This window comes from Plectrocnemia conspersa, unplaced genomic scaffold (assembly GCF_051122295.1).
Source record: "Plectrocnemia conspersa isolate PC_06_02 unplaced genomic scaffold, ASM5112229v1 ptg000014l, whole genome shotgun sequence".
Classification (NCBI taxonomy): domain Eukaryota; kingdom Metazoa; phylum Arthropoda; class Insecta; order Trichoptera; family Polycentropodidae; genus Plectrocnemia; species Plectrocnemia conspersa.
This window is the reverse complement of record NW_028277178.1, coordinates 15,384,420-15,399,185: the sequence shown is the minus strand read 5'-3', so window position 1 is coordinate 15,399,185 and position 14,766 is coordinate 15,384,420. Positions and strand designations below refer to the sequence as shown.

The 14,766-nt window shown below is 30.8% G+C and overlaps 1 protein-coding gene across 3 annotated transcripts in view; it reads left to right on the top strand.

Moving 5' to 3' along the window:
- Sp1 (transcription factor Sp8) overlaps positions 1-14,766 on the top strand; it is a 157,629-nt gene that overhangs the window by 109,182 nt on the left and 33,681 nt on the right. Inside the window, exon 4 of one of the 3 annotated variants that reach the window (XM_088204131.1) lies at positions 8,578-8,640. The exons of 1 other annotated variant lie outside the window; for it this stretch is intronic. In XM_088204131.1, the coding sequence (XP_088060257.1) occupies positions 8,578-8,640 (63 nt within the window). Of the gene's footprint in view, positions 1-8,577; positions 8,641-11,907; positions 12,013-14,766 lie in introns of those variants that run through there. One more of the 3 variants, XM_088204132.1, reaches the window with a different exon arrangement.

Genomic DNA, 14,766 nt, shown 5'->3' with positions numbered 1-14,766 from the left:
TATTATTTATTTTTTCCCGTTTTCTTATTGAATATGTTTCATTCTTTTAATTTTTTTTAATAAAATTACGTACATCTCTTACGTTGTTATAATTACGTTTTGCACTATTTAAAGATTATATATTATAAGTAGAAATCCGAAGATGCCGCATATGACTAATGCAGGCTTAACTAAAATTTTCTGGATTATTTTTACTAATATATATTAAAGGACAGAATAGCGAGGTTGCGGGTTCGAACCCCGACTGCGACACTCGAATTTTTATTTATAAATAATTTATAATTATTAATTAATATAGATGTCACTGATTCCCAGACTTTTAATCTGGTGGTTATTATATCTGATTGACTTACTCAGTTGGTTCAGATTTACCCCGTTGTAACACATTGGGTTTATGCCTGTCAGGTTACAATGAAAGATTTAATAAAACATAAATAAATAATACTGAGATTCTTAGCTTCGATGCTAAAATTGGATTCTCTGATCTCTCAACTAGTCTCATTAAACAATTGTCCTTATACGCATAATAAGAATTTAAGTACATTGTAGTGAAAGTACAGAGCTCTAGGATTAAGCATATATGTTTGCCTTAATTATATACATGTCTTCTCAACAGCTAATAAGCCCACAATAATTGGTGGATTTTTTTCAAATTTAATAAAGTAGTGATGTAACTGGCATCATCTATTTAGTTATGAAATTTATTTCATGTATTTTTTTTTATAAGCATTATTATGATGGTTTAAATATATTATTAATACCTAAGATATCTGGGTTAGAATGTATGAACCCTAGTGTTTATCAATTTGTATTGTGTCTATTAAATACTATTTTCTAATTATTATATAATTTAATTTCGATTAATCGTTCCATATTAGGTTTTCCTATATTTTCCTAAACTCACGAATGAATATCATACATAGTGGCATATTAATAATTTAAAAATAGATATCTCGATTTTATTTTGATTTGAATCTAGTGTCACACTACTTAGTCAGTGTTGATTGAGTTCTCTTCGTTGTAACGCATTGGGCTAATCGTTTGTCTTGTTACAACAAAAGCTTAATAAAGTGCGTCACTGAATCAATACGACATTGTAATTTTAATATTTAACACAATACCTTCCTTTACCGTGTATTTTCAATAACGTTTTGGTTTAAAATTTGTATCTGAATTTTCTATAACAATTTTATAATATGTTTTTATTGAGACATATTTACTAAATTTATTATATATTTCAAGTACAGCTTAGGTTTGTGGAGTCGTTGGAAATTTTTCCTGACTCCGACTCCTAATATCAAAATTTATAAATAATATAATCTTCAAATATTAAATTTATTTTTAATTATTTATTTTCATGAAGAAAGAACAAAAAATAATTCAATTTTTGTTATATAATTTACGTGATTTTTTTATACATATTGGAAACGTTGTCGAGTTCTGGATTTTTATGACAGGATATGAGTCAAATGATGTGCTAGCGAATTAGGTGTGAAGATAATTAGTAATAATACATACTATTTCTAGTATGTCATATATAGATATGACCAGTGTTGATACATGACCCGGGATGTTATTCGCTTGGATTAGTGCCGCGCCACTGTATGTATCTACTTGTGACCACGCCGGTCAGCCGTTGTTCGGTATTTGATTAAGTGCATAATGACTTTTGTTTACTTCATATTACCGACTTAAAACGCATGGCGCACGACGAACAATTAAAAAAATATTAGTCGGAGTGGAGAGGGTTAAAAAGGAGTTCGAGTCGGTTGATTTTTCTACGACTCCACAGCCCTAAAAAAATCACTTAAATAAATGTATCGATCGCAAGAATGTCGTTTTTCATTAAAAAACATATTACAATTACAATTAGTGCAAAAAACTAACTAACTTTTTCTAAAAACAAAATCTGTTTCAAAATGTTCAAGAGCCCCCGCTAAGAACTTTTTTTTATTTATAATCTTTCGCTAAAATTTTACAAAAAGTTTTGAAAAATCAATAAATAAACTTTCTTTTCTTATATATATTTTAAATATATCAATCACAATCACTGCAAAAAACAACTATATCTACTTTTTTTTTAAATCTCTTTGTTATAACGTTTTATTTTATTTGCAATCCATCGTTACAATTTTTTTTTAAATGTTGAAAGATCAATGAATAAGTTTCCTTTTCTTACATTTACATATATTTTTAATAGATCGTTCAAACTATGAAAAAAAATATAAGCTATCAAACCGTTGTTCGTTCTTCGCTAACTTCCCCTTTATTGATTAATTTGTGATATGTTTCCAAACTGCTTGTATATCACTATTTTTTTATACGTATATAAAAATAAGTAGTATCTTCTTTGTACGCCTTATTTTATTGTTTTTTAATCCTTGATGATGTTAGGCAATAGATAATTTTCATGGTTAAAAAATAAATCATATGGTAATAATTTAATATATATTTCTTATCTAAAATATGATCTTTAAGTATATTTTGTCGTCTTAATCCTTTTACTATATGCGTGCATTAATAATGTTTCCCTTTGATGACCGCCGCCAGTAATGCATTGTTCTTCTCTCGGACATTCAATGGTTAAAGAACGCCGATTTGAGCGCGAATTTTGGAAATAATAAATCACGAAGCGAGACTAACTAATTCGCAACACGGCCCACGCGCGAACACTGCAGAGGTCAGAGATAAGAAAAATTGCTTTTGGGGTGAAATTATAATTTTTCACAAGACCGGCCAAAGGCAAACTCTTTGCTCTTTATAATGCACATTAACAACAGCCATTCACATTACTCGGGAGAAGAAATAATTTCATAATTTAATTTATTAACATTTGAAGCTGAAAGATGAAATCGAACCGAGCTTTCACTCTCTCCCTTTACAAGTGCTTAGTTGGCTACCCCTGCATCGAGTCCGCATTTCACGGCGTTATCTGAGATGTGGCGCGTTGAATATATCGATTTCAGATTGTTTATTTGTGTTGTGTCGAACAATGGTGCAAAGAAAGGTCAAGTGCCCGCATCGGGTTTCAATTGAATGCCTCTCACTCCACGACCAGGAAATGCATTCGCCGGCAAACCTAGGACCGCCATTGTATTTCATCGAAGACCGATATAGCCAATATCTGATCTATACCATTCCTCGCCGACTATTGAAAGAAACAATTAACAACTCGGAGTGTTTCATACGCGTTTTATCTCTGAATCGATTATATAATATCTATGTTTCAAACCGAGGAGATCTTCAATTACGATATCCAGTGGCTACATCCCTTATTTCACGGACCAACCCATCCGCGTGAATAAAATGTGGCCATCGCGTGCTCTTCGTCCACAAAGCAATCGTTTAGTTAAAAAATATATTCCACGAGCAGCGAGTGAATCAAAGCCTAGCCCATTTCAGCAATGCTATCGCATTAATGCGACATTATTACGGCGAAAATCTGATTAGCGACATTATTGGTGTAATATTCAAATTATTCGATTTTTCTCAAATCTTGATACGATGTATGCGTGTTATGTAAATTATTTTTGTTTGGAACAAATCAGTTTTTTATACATTATTATAAGTTGTGTTATGACCAGATGATAGACTAATAATTTCGCTTAGAAAACTATAATATCTTAATTGAAATACAGTCTAATTATTAATAAGACCAATGATTTACGTTAACATTGTATAAATATATTTTTTAGTTTACTACATACTATCTTCTTCCACACACAAAGGGAGGTTTGGATTGATGTCTTTGAGAAATGTCCATTGTATGTAAATTTAACGCGATCGTTCAGCCCCAACGCGATAGTGAATCGCGTTTGAATGAATCGAAAAATAAAACAAATCATAATATATGTACACGTACCCTGTGTATATATTTAAAAAACAACATCAAAGTGTATATGTTTTTTATTGAAAAAAAGAGATGACTTCGCGCTTTAAAAATATATATGTATATATATGTACAATTCTTTATAGAGGACAAACTGTAAAGATGCGTGTTAAAATTATACTTAAGATTATTCATAGATATTGTAAAAAAAAATTATGATTTTAATATATTATTGGACATTAAAAAATCAATGGAAAATATATATAAACTGAAGGTTTTGTTTAATGATATTTTTTTTAGTGTCTACTATCTAAACCTCCAGTATTTCTTATAAAAAATCATCAGTAAAAAAAGTATAGTTATTAGAAATAAATTACAATGTTTCTTTGCAATAGTTAATATACTTATATTTATACATACAAATGTTTAAAAAATCTAAAAATTACTTTCTAAATATTTATGTATGTTAAATGAAGCTACATAAAAAATAAAACTATTTGGAAAATGTTTCATTCTCCTACCCAATTATTACATATTATGTAGACATCTTTTTCGTCTATAAAAGTCTAAATAAAATAGTGTTTACAGGCTTTTCAATTTTTGTTTGACTCACAGTAAAGATATTCTCAATAAAAAAAACTCTTCTACAATTTATTCTTTGATTCTAATTGATCTTATGTTTTCTTTAGTATATTATACATAGCTGTAACATTTTTAGTCTGTACCATTACCTCATTTTCATATGCAGATTTAGTCGTTCATGGTAACAAATTCATAAAAAGTTTTGGTATACAGAATTTTAAGGATATTTTATTATTATAATAATTCAAATAATTATTGTAACTTACACGCGTGTATTTTTATGCTCTAGCAATTTTAAAATAGCTTTCATCTTAACCTATGTATCTCATTACTGATATAATTAAATTAAAAAATACATTTTATCAAGGGTGAATGCGTGTATTACCAACCATAAAAAACATATCTGGCCTTTATAAGCGTCCTGTGAATGTTGGTAGGCGGAGTAGGTGTTTTTAATCCAGGTGATAGTAGACATACACCCTCTGTGGCCCGCCCTTCGACCCTGATGGGCGGCCGGCACGCGCAACCCTTATCTCCTACATACTATATAATCCCATTCGAAATATACTACAATCCCCGCTCGTGCTTTCCACTTCATTTACAAACATTCCGTAAACTACGATTTATGGTATCCTTGCATACATAGCTACATAAAAAAATACGCCACAAATTCATGATATTTTTTTCTACAATAATCAATTTGTGTGATTTTGTTGAAAATGTTGCTATAAACAATTTAGAGGCAATCTTTCAATTCCGTTTTATAACATATGTTTTCTTAAGAGTTACAAATGTAAAGAAAACACGCTGCGACCGTGTATGTTTTTACCTTTTTCACGGCTATTAGATGACTAGGTGATTGCTTATATAGTCCGATCGCATTTTAAGGGTTATTAGAATAAGTGGACGTAAGAGGCTCGAGAGTCTTCGCAGAGTGCAAGTCATCCCCAAGGATAGCAGGCGGTTACCGTTTGTCCGAGACTCTAATTTGAACTCGTACATACACATAAATTTGCACCGGGCTTTGACATTATTGGCGACTGGCCATTTTGTATTTAAAGATGACTTGATAACTATGGAAAATATTGTTAAAATATAGCAATTCAAATCTGCATCAGAAAAATATATATTAATATATATTGTATATAACTAAGATCAATTTCTTAATTTTTGAGAAATAAGAGACGCTAAGCATGATAGATCAGTACTATAAATCGGTAACTCATACCTAAGCTCAAATTCCATATGAACCCTAAAGTTGTTTAATTTCTATCGTGACTGTGATTATTAAATCAATACAATTCCAATCTGAAAATCTAGGTTTTTATAGATTTTCCTAATCTCATGATTAAATATTGTGACGAATAATTGAAATAAAATCTTGCTAGACCGTGCATAGTAACATAGGATGTCTCACTACTTACTTATTACTTATTGATTGTCTTTGCCTTGTTATAACGTATTGCGCCAAACGTGATCAGTTATCATGTTGAAATAGAATATTACTGATTAATAAAAAAATAATAGTAGTATAATGGGCACGAGTCATTTAAATATAATTACGTTTCAAGAAACTTACATTTTCACTGAAAGACATTTTTTCAGATCAATCAAAAAATAAAGTGAGTGATGGAAAATTTGCTTGTAAAAATAACAGTAAATATAAAATAAATCAGTTTTTGTCATTTTTAAACTTATACGATACATTTCATATTTTTTTAGTTATTCGAAAAATATGACATCATTAAATGTAAATGAGATTAATTACAAGTTTTATAACAAATAAATGTCTACAGTAGTTTGCATGAGAGTAATAAAAAAATTAAGTGACAATTTTAGAAAAAATTAAAACTTATTTGTAGACTTATAATGTATTTAAATAAATTATTGGGTAGCAAATTTTTTAACAGTTACAAAGTATTTTATGGGTCATTTAAATAAAAGTTTGACAACCATTATTTAAATCTCTTTTGATTGATGTATCACTTAAAAATGATATATAAAATAATTAAAATACTTCGTTAATGATTATTATATAGCACAATAGGTTTTAATAGCATCACAAAAAAATATATACATTTAACTTTTATATACATACTAATTTTATTCAATGAATGTTTATTTATTTATATAGTAAGGACAATCAATGTATTTTATTTTATTATTATTAACTTGCAAGGATGGAGAAAAAACTGTCCTTATACAATAATTAGTTATTTTAGATTTAATTACTATTTTTTATCTCCTGCTTTTGTAACAATCAAAATTCAAACAGTTTATCCAAGTACACGTTATTTTCTGATGGTTATTGATATTTTGCAGTGTTTTCGATGACTTACCAAATTATATTTAAGCGCTTTTATCTGATTTTTTTGTTGTTAGCCAATTAAAAAGGTTAATTAAGTTCAACTTATTACTGATAATTACTATTTAAATACTATTTCTTGCATATTATATCACCACTCACATATTGGTATTGTATATTTAAACCTAATATTTTTTTTCTGTGTGCCTATATTTATTATTTAACAAAGGTTACAAAGCTTCTGTGTCCTCTATTATACGACATAATGTCCTAAATATACCCCTTGTCGTTGGCAAATTTACTTCCCTCCCCAAAATAACGCCCAAGGGGCATTTACAATCTCACAACTGCAATAACTAGCACGTTTTTGCATTATACTTTTTTGTATATACATACCTATCTACACTCTGCCAATTTTGCGATTAGACGCGTTTTTTATATGCACTCATCTTTCACTACGTTTTCGCGAATCCCATGTCTGGTTATTTGGCGGAGGAGTCGGGAGTGGCGCAGCTGCCAATCAAGATGGCCGGCGAGCCTCAATCATCGCGTAAGCGGTAATGATATAATTGCGGCCCGTAGCATTCCTACCGATTTATTTGCCGCATAAGGACAGACTTAGCCACTAAATGCAAGATTGGACAGTTAATCCTCAGTTACACTGGTGTTTTGTTGCGTTCGATCGACAATAAACAGTGATTTAGCTAAAAATGTCCATTTTGTTCTTATCCAGTACAATCGGGCGACATTAAATTACTTTAATCGTTTCAAAGAACTGACTTAAGGACCGTCCAACGGTTTTTGTGTTACGTATGACTCTTCTCAGCATCCAGTAGCGGAACGTGGAGTGGAAATTTGTTGTACATTTTATATTCAGCAAATGACTTGGCTATTGCAAGCAAATTTTCATTTTGATCAATATACATACCTGAAAGACCTGGATTCAAATATCATATGAACCATAGTATTTAATGGTGTTATCGGAATTAGTGATCATTATATAATTATGTTTCAGATGTATTTCATCATGTATTAGGTTTTCCTAGATTTTCCGAATATTACGGATGCATATCGTGATGTAAAAATAAAATAAAATCGAAATGAATCATAGTTTCATCTAATAATTGTCATAAATAATAATAACTAATAATTAATAAAATAGATCGCTGATTACAGGCTATTGTTTCAATATTAAAAAAATTACCTTTATTTTATGAGTTTTATAACAAAAATGGTTGATAAATACCAACATAAAAAATGATAAATTTTTAATATGTACATATACATACATATTTTATTATATCTATCAAATAATTTTAACACTGTATTTATCTAAAACGTTAAATTTGAATAAGTGTTATAAAATTAGTTTTAACCGTACTTCCATTTTACGCAGAATTTTAAAGTATTACTTTTTAGCTGCATAGTAAGTAGTAAAAACATTACATAAAAAATGCTGAAAATAAAGATCTTGCAGTTGATTTGGGGAAATGCGCGTTAAAATAAAATTTATGACGTTTTATCGCGTACTTAATGTTTCGTTCAATGTACCCAAATTCACATCATTATATGTTATAACATTTTTAGAAAATATATTACAATACGGTGTAAAACTTTAATTAGATCTATGCTGGCGATATGCGATTTTTATGCAAAAATTCAACGATAAGAACATTGTAGTCCTTGATGTTTCTAAAAAAACTGACGAAATAATGCATAAGAAATATTTTAAAAAAATGTTTGCTACCTAAATTACCTGATTATAAATTTTAATAGATACCCATACCTAATACTGTATTTGTGTTTTATTTTTTTAATATAATATTCCATTACCAATATATTTTATTTGCATTTCAACCAGGGGTTTTCAAATACTGCTCAGATGGCCGCACGCGGCCACCAGCAGTTTGCGATGCGCTACCAGGTTTGTCATTTTTTTATAAATACGAAATAATATTATAAATTAGATTCACGAATTACGTGACGATATTATCGATAAATCATTAGATTTTTAAAATACTCTGCCTTAAATGGTAGCATCTTGTGTCTATTCTATATACAATCTTACACCATTTAATCGATCCAAAGTTACTCTTTGAAATCTTGCTCAAAACAGATACAACATTAACCATTCCACGTGCATATTATGTTGAACAGCATCCGTTCCAAATTATGCTCAATTATACTCTAGGAACCTGAAAAATATAATTTTCAATGCAGAAAACTTTATGTTATCTTCAGTTATTTTTCAAAATATACGATACAAATAATAAATTTACCACAAGTATATACACACACCCATACCTTTGTCTGTTCATAGTTGCCTTTTAAAAGTAAAAGTAAAAGATTATAAAATTAAAATTAATAATAGTTGGCACGATAAACCAGTAGTATTGTCGGTAACCAATACCTTAAAGATCAGGATTTTTAATTACGCATTAACCCTAAAGTTTATTTTATTTCTGTCGTATCTGCAAGATCAGAATTAGTGGTTATCATATAAATATAATAGTGATCGATAATTGCAGATTAGGTTTTCTTGAATTTTCCTAATATCATGGATAAATATGGTCGTTTAAAGTGACAACTAGTCTAGTCTAGTATTTTCTACTGCTAGTATATGTTTATTTAACGTCGTTTTAATGGTTAACTCTTTTTATGTTACAACGGAAAATTTGCAATAAATAAATAAAATATATTTTTCAGGCTACCATCGTAATCACAATTATACATAAAATTCTAATTATACCTATAGCAGCATTTACGATCTATGTAGAATTGCTACTTTAGTATACATCTTTCAATGCTGGCGAGAAATGATTTTCATAAATTTTGATTCCATTATTTTACTCAATTGACAGAATAACGGACGAAATATAAATTATCAGTTTTCTAATTGAGTCTTAAAATTCCCTGAATCTAAGTAAATTACTATAGGATATATCAAGACGGTGCAGTATTTTATTGTAGCCAATAAAATTTAAATTTATTACCCTGATGATTAACCTGTTTTTTATTATTTCTCGCCTTGTTGTCGCCTTGTTGGGAGCAGTGTGATTTTCTAAAATGTGTCGGTTGCTATTCAATTCAGCTCAAAAAAAATTTACCAGATTTATTTAACAAATATTGTTTAAAAATATACCGGAACGATGTTCCGGGGCGTTTCGGCCTCATTACGCTTGAGATTCTTGAAAAATTGAGATTCTGAAGACATCGCATAAATACTCTAAAACACATTTTTCAATTCAGGTAATTAAAACAAACGTAACTATATCTAACCTATTAAAACCCGTATTTAGACTATCTGCATAAAAGCGTTTTATGCTGGCAGTGGGAACGCTTGTTACCGAGCGTTCCCACTGCGACGTTACTGACACAATTTTATTGCTTTTGACGTGAATTTTTGACTTCTGAGAAGTGATAATTGTTTTTGCGCCCTCCTATTGACCAAAATTCGGTTTTAATATACTTTAACCAATACTCTCATATTATAATTCCGTAGAATAGCTATTATATTTTTAAAACATAGCGTAATATCGAAATGCAGAAAAATTATGGAGCAATATGCGAGATGTGACGTCTGTTTGAAGGTGATTCTTTCACTTATTTTTCCATGAGAGATGAGTTAGCTTATACAATTTTGAACTTAACTTTATGAAAACTCTAAAACTTTTATGAGGGCAAGCTAGGTTTGATTAATTCGTGTAGGTTCGGTTTGGGTCTGAACAACAAATTAAGCTTCATAGCATATCATTTCACTAGCGCCTATAGGTTATATTATATTTTCGTTAATATAAATATATATCTACTGGTGAAACTGTATTTGGATTTTACTAGTGAATATATAACTTCATTGAAAAAACACATTCATTGCAACATTTATACATTGCATGTAAATAAATAATAATAATAAACCAGATAAATTATATTTTCAATGCTATAAATATATATCTACCGGTGAAAATGTATGAATTGGAGTTATTTTCACACAATTATTATATGGTATTTAAGATAATCTATTTAATTTATTTTTACTGTTATTATCATAGACAATTTTTTACAGTCTTGTTTTAAATGACAATAGAGTTTGATTTAGCCACTTTTTAACCATATTTATTAATTTAGATATAAATTATTTTCAAAATTTATGTATCAGAATGGTAAAAGCAAAGTGCAATAATTTTCGGAATACATTTTCACTGGTAGATCTACCAGTGAAAATGTATTCCGATAATGACATATTTTAATACATATTTTTGGGATAGATTCTAAGCTGTTATTTTTAGATTTCCTTTGAGGGATTATCCAAGAATTTCTGGTTTAAAATCAGGCTATTTTATACTACAGCGTCATTACCAATTTTTTCGATTAATTGCAAATCTAATAAAAATTTAAATTGCGTTCTTCAACACTTGATCTGATTTAAAAATATTTAGGCGTTTTTAGCGTAAATGGAAATAAATTCATACATGTGTTTATTTATAGAACGTCACTGATTCTTAGATTTGCCTCTTTGCTTTAATCAGCTTTAATTTAATAAATAAGCTGCAAATACAGACGTTTAAATTGATAGAAACTGACATAGGAAATTTTATAATGCAGCGTCATTAGCGATTTTTTTTTATGTATATGAAACATTTGTGATATAAATTTATGCATTTTAGCGCAGAGTAGCGTTCTATATGTTATTTAAAAAATCAGTAAAATTCACAATATAATGTCTGAACTGGGTAAAATAAATATTATATAATACAGAAGACAGAAGACCATGACTATGTGAGGGTGGTGAACCACTGAAGCCGTGTAGTGAGAAAATTTACATTTTATCAAGAGCGCTTAGATACAAGTTCCATTGCGTTCCATACAAATATTAGAATGGTCTCAATTGATAGAGTGGTGCAGCGGAAGCTGCGCTGTCGCACCCATGGGCGTGTACGACACGCGAATAAAAAATACTGAAAATAATAAAACGCAACATTGTACAATGATAATAAATAATAGAGCAGCAGCGCGTGTATGCGAATCGTCATAGTCGGCAAAAGAAGCAAAGCAACAAAGCGGTGCCGGGGAGGGGCGCTGTCGTACCGCCATTGGGCGTCTCCCGCGGGCGCCGCCCACCGCCGCCCCTCGCCGCCCCGAGGCGGCGCCCACGGCCGGGGGAGGGGGCGAAGGCTCAGCGCGCACCATAGTGCGAGGCGAACGCGCGCGCGGTACGACGTGCGCCATGATCACCGACATGAGCCCGGCCGGGCTCTACGCGCAAGTTCCCAACATCAACAACATAACCAAGTCAATCGTGAGTAGATAGAAACATTCAACTCGCCGCTCATAGCGCTTGTATGTTATAACAACGCAATTAGTGATAGTGAAATTGTGATAAATGTATTATGTATAACTAACATACGAAATACTTGTATGGCCATTTTTAATGGTCATTAATTTTCTAATTTATTGATTGATAATAAATATCCTTATAAACTGTAAATATTCGCGAAATATGTGTATTATTTTTACATACTACACTTTTTGAATGTATTCTTGCGACGGATCACACAACTTGCGTTGTTATAATATACAAATTTGATTAAAGTGTAGATTGCCTAGCTCTATCATTGCCACCTTTATAGTATCGTATTACAGAATGTTGCTAACTTGAGTTTTAGGTCTAAGATTGATATTCGTCAAATTAAAGATAGATTTTCATAGCATACCTACATATGTATCAGAATAGTGCGAGAAATGTGACATTATTATCTTGTATTCATACAAAAACAATTTAAAAAATAATTTACATCATCTTATATTCACATATTTTTATTATGTGTGGCATTTAAGATAATATAGATAATTTATATTTACTGTTATTATCATAGACAAATTTTTAGTGTTGCTTTAAATGACAATAGTTTCTGGGAGACACTTTTTAATCTTATTTGTTATTATAAATACATAATATTTCTACAGCTTATGTATCAGAATAATAGAAGCAATGTTCAATAATTTTTACTTAAAAGTCTTTAAGCCATCAATATGTAATTGTATATATTCCATTAAGCACATTTATTTTTAAAATAAAATACATTATTATGTACGGTACGCTTTTGCTATCAAGAACCAGTTTTTAATATTATTTTTGGTTCAATTTGGTTAGGTTTTTCTGTTTAAAATGTTCGTGTCTTAATTTTGAATTATAAACCTAAAATAATAATTAAAAATGCTCCCGATAACAGAAGAGTACCGTATGTATACGATTAGTGTTGAAAATGTGATTATTGTATCTAAAAATAACATCCATTCAACTGGATATGTATCAGAATAGTAGAAGCAAAGGATTCGTCTTATATTATATAAAAATCTACTGATATTTTATTTTTAAATATATTAAAATGTATCACAAGTTCTATAAACACGTGATTAATTTGTACGTGTGATTAAACCTAATCGATTTCATATATTATAGAATAATACATATAGCCACTAGACCAGGGGTCATCAAACTCTTGATCAAAACGGCCCAAATATAAATAGAAATACTTTACACCAAATATATGTATTTATTAAGTAAAGAAGACCTGGATAAAATAAAAGTAAATATTTTTTATTGTAAACATTTTAAATCTATAAAATGTACTTGTGTCGTAAAATTTGATCGCATTAACCTTTTCCATAAGTGCAGTAAGTATATCAATTAGAAAGATAAAATATGCAAGAGATTATCTATAAACGTGCATTACTACTTTAATTTATCAGTATCAATCACTAGTGATTCGTGACGTGTGATAGGCAATTTTCAAGATTGTCCGAAAGTCAATAAATTAGCTACGTAAAGATAGACACGACAAAAGAAAAAGCCGCCGAATTGTGGAAAAGGCCAGCGCTGTACACAAAGCCCATTGTGCGACGGCCCTTTTGAGAAACACAGTCGGACCGAAGGGTCCTTTGGCTTTTCGCGTCAGCGCCTCTCTTTGTCGGCTCTGTTCGATTCTGTGCCGAATTTGTGAATTGCGCAATATGCCCAACGAGCCCGAATCGCGACAAATATTCGAGTGTTTATTTAATACGTTTTTTTATCGAAACAAATACAAACAAGCATTCGAACCGTAAATAATATTTTTTGGGGTCTCACGCGACGGGAATTATCCCGACGGGGTGTCCTGCATGAATGACAGCCTGTCAGCAAGAACTGGCAAATGCCAAAATTCGTCCATTTGCGAAAACGTGGCACACAAAAGAGTGATAGTTCTAAATTGAAAATATGTAATGATGCGGCTTTCGTGCGTCGCTCAACCCTTATTGAATATGTATATACTATTTCTGCCCTAAGAAACGTACAAAAATATCCCTCACTTCCGTCGTTTCTACCGTAATATGAAACTGAATTATTTCCGATGCAAAATGTGAGATATTCATCCGCACAAAAGTGAGCGGATGATACATTTTTTTCGCCATCACAATGACGAATGGAGGTGTCAGATTTAGCACTGACAACAATGGCAACACTTGAAAATAGCGCTCAAAACGATTTAACCGGAAAAAGGATGTGTAGTATTCACGCTGCATTCAATAAAAATAATATGTATGCATATGTGCAATTTTATGACATAGACTTATGCGTATGTGCTAGGACACATTTAGCCCTAATCCCTCATTGATCCCCACAACACATTAATGTCACTTTGTGCTCTCGGGTGTCATTCTTCTCGATCGCCGATGCGATAAGGATCTGTTGACATTTTTTCAATGGCTTCCTTAGTCCCATTCAGATACTCTAGTTTTTTTTCTATAATGCTCTTGCGGCCTTTAAATTTCATAACGCGACACGTTTCGGTGAATGTTTTTGTTCATCTTGCTCAGGATAGAGTACAACGTGAATAATTTTATCGTCCATTAACGTTGCCGTCGGCTACGTTGTGCGTTCAAAGTGAGGCCAAATTCGTGTTGCTTGACGTGGTAATGGATGTTATATATTTAGTATGTAAATCGATATATGCGTACATTGCCGTAGCTAGGGATTTTTGTACCTAGAGTATACTTCCTAGTTTACCCCATT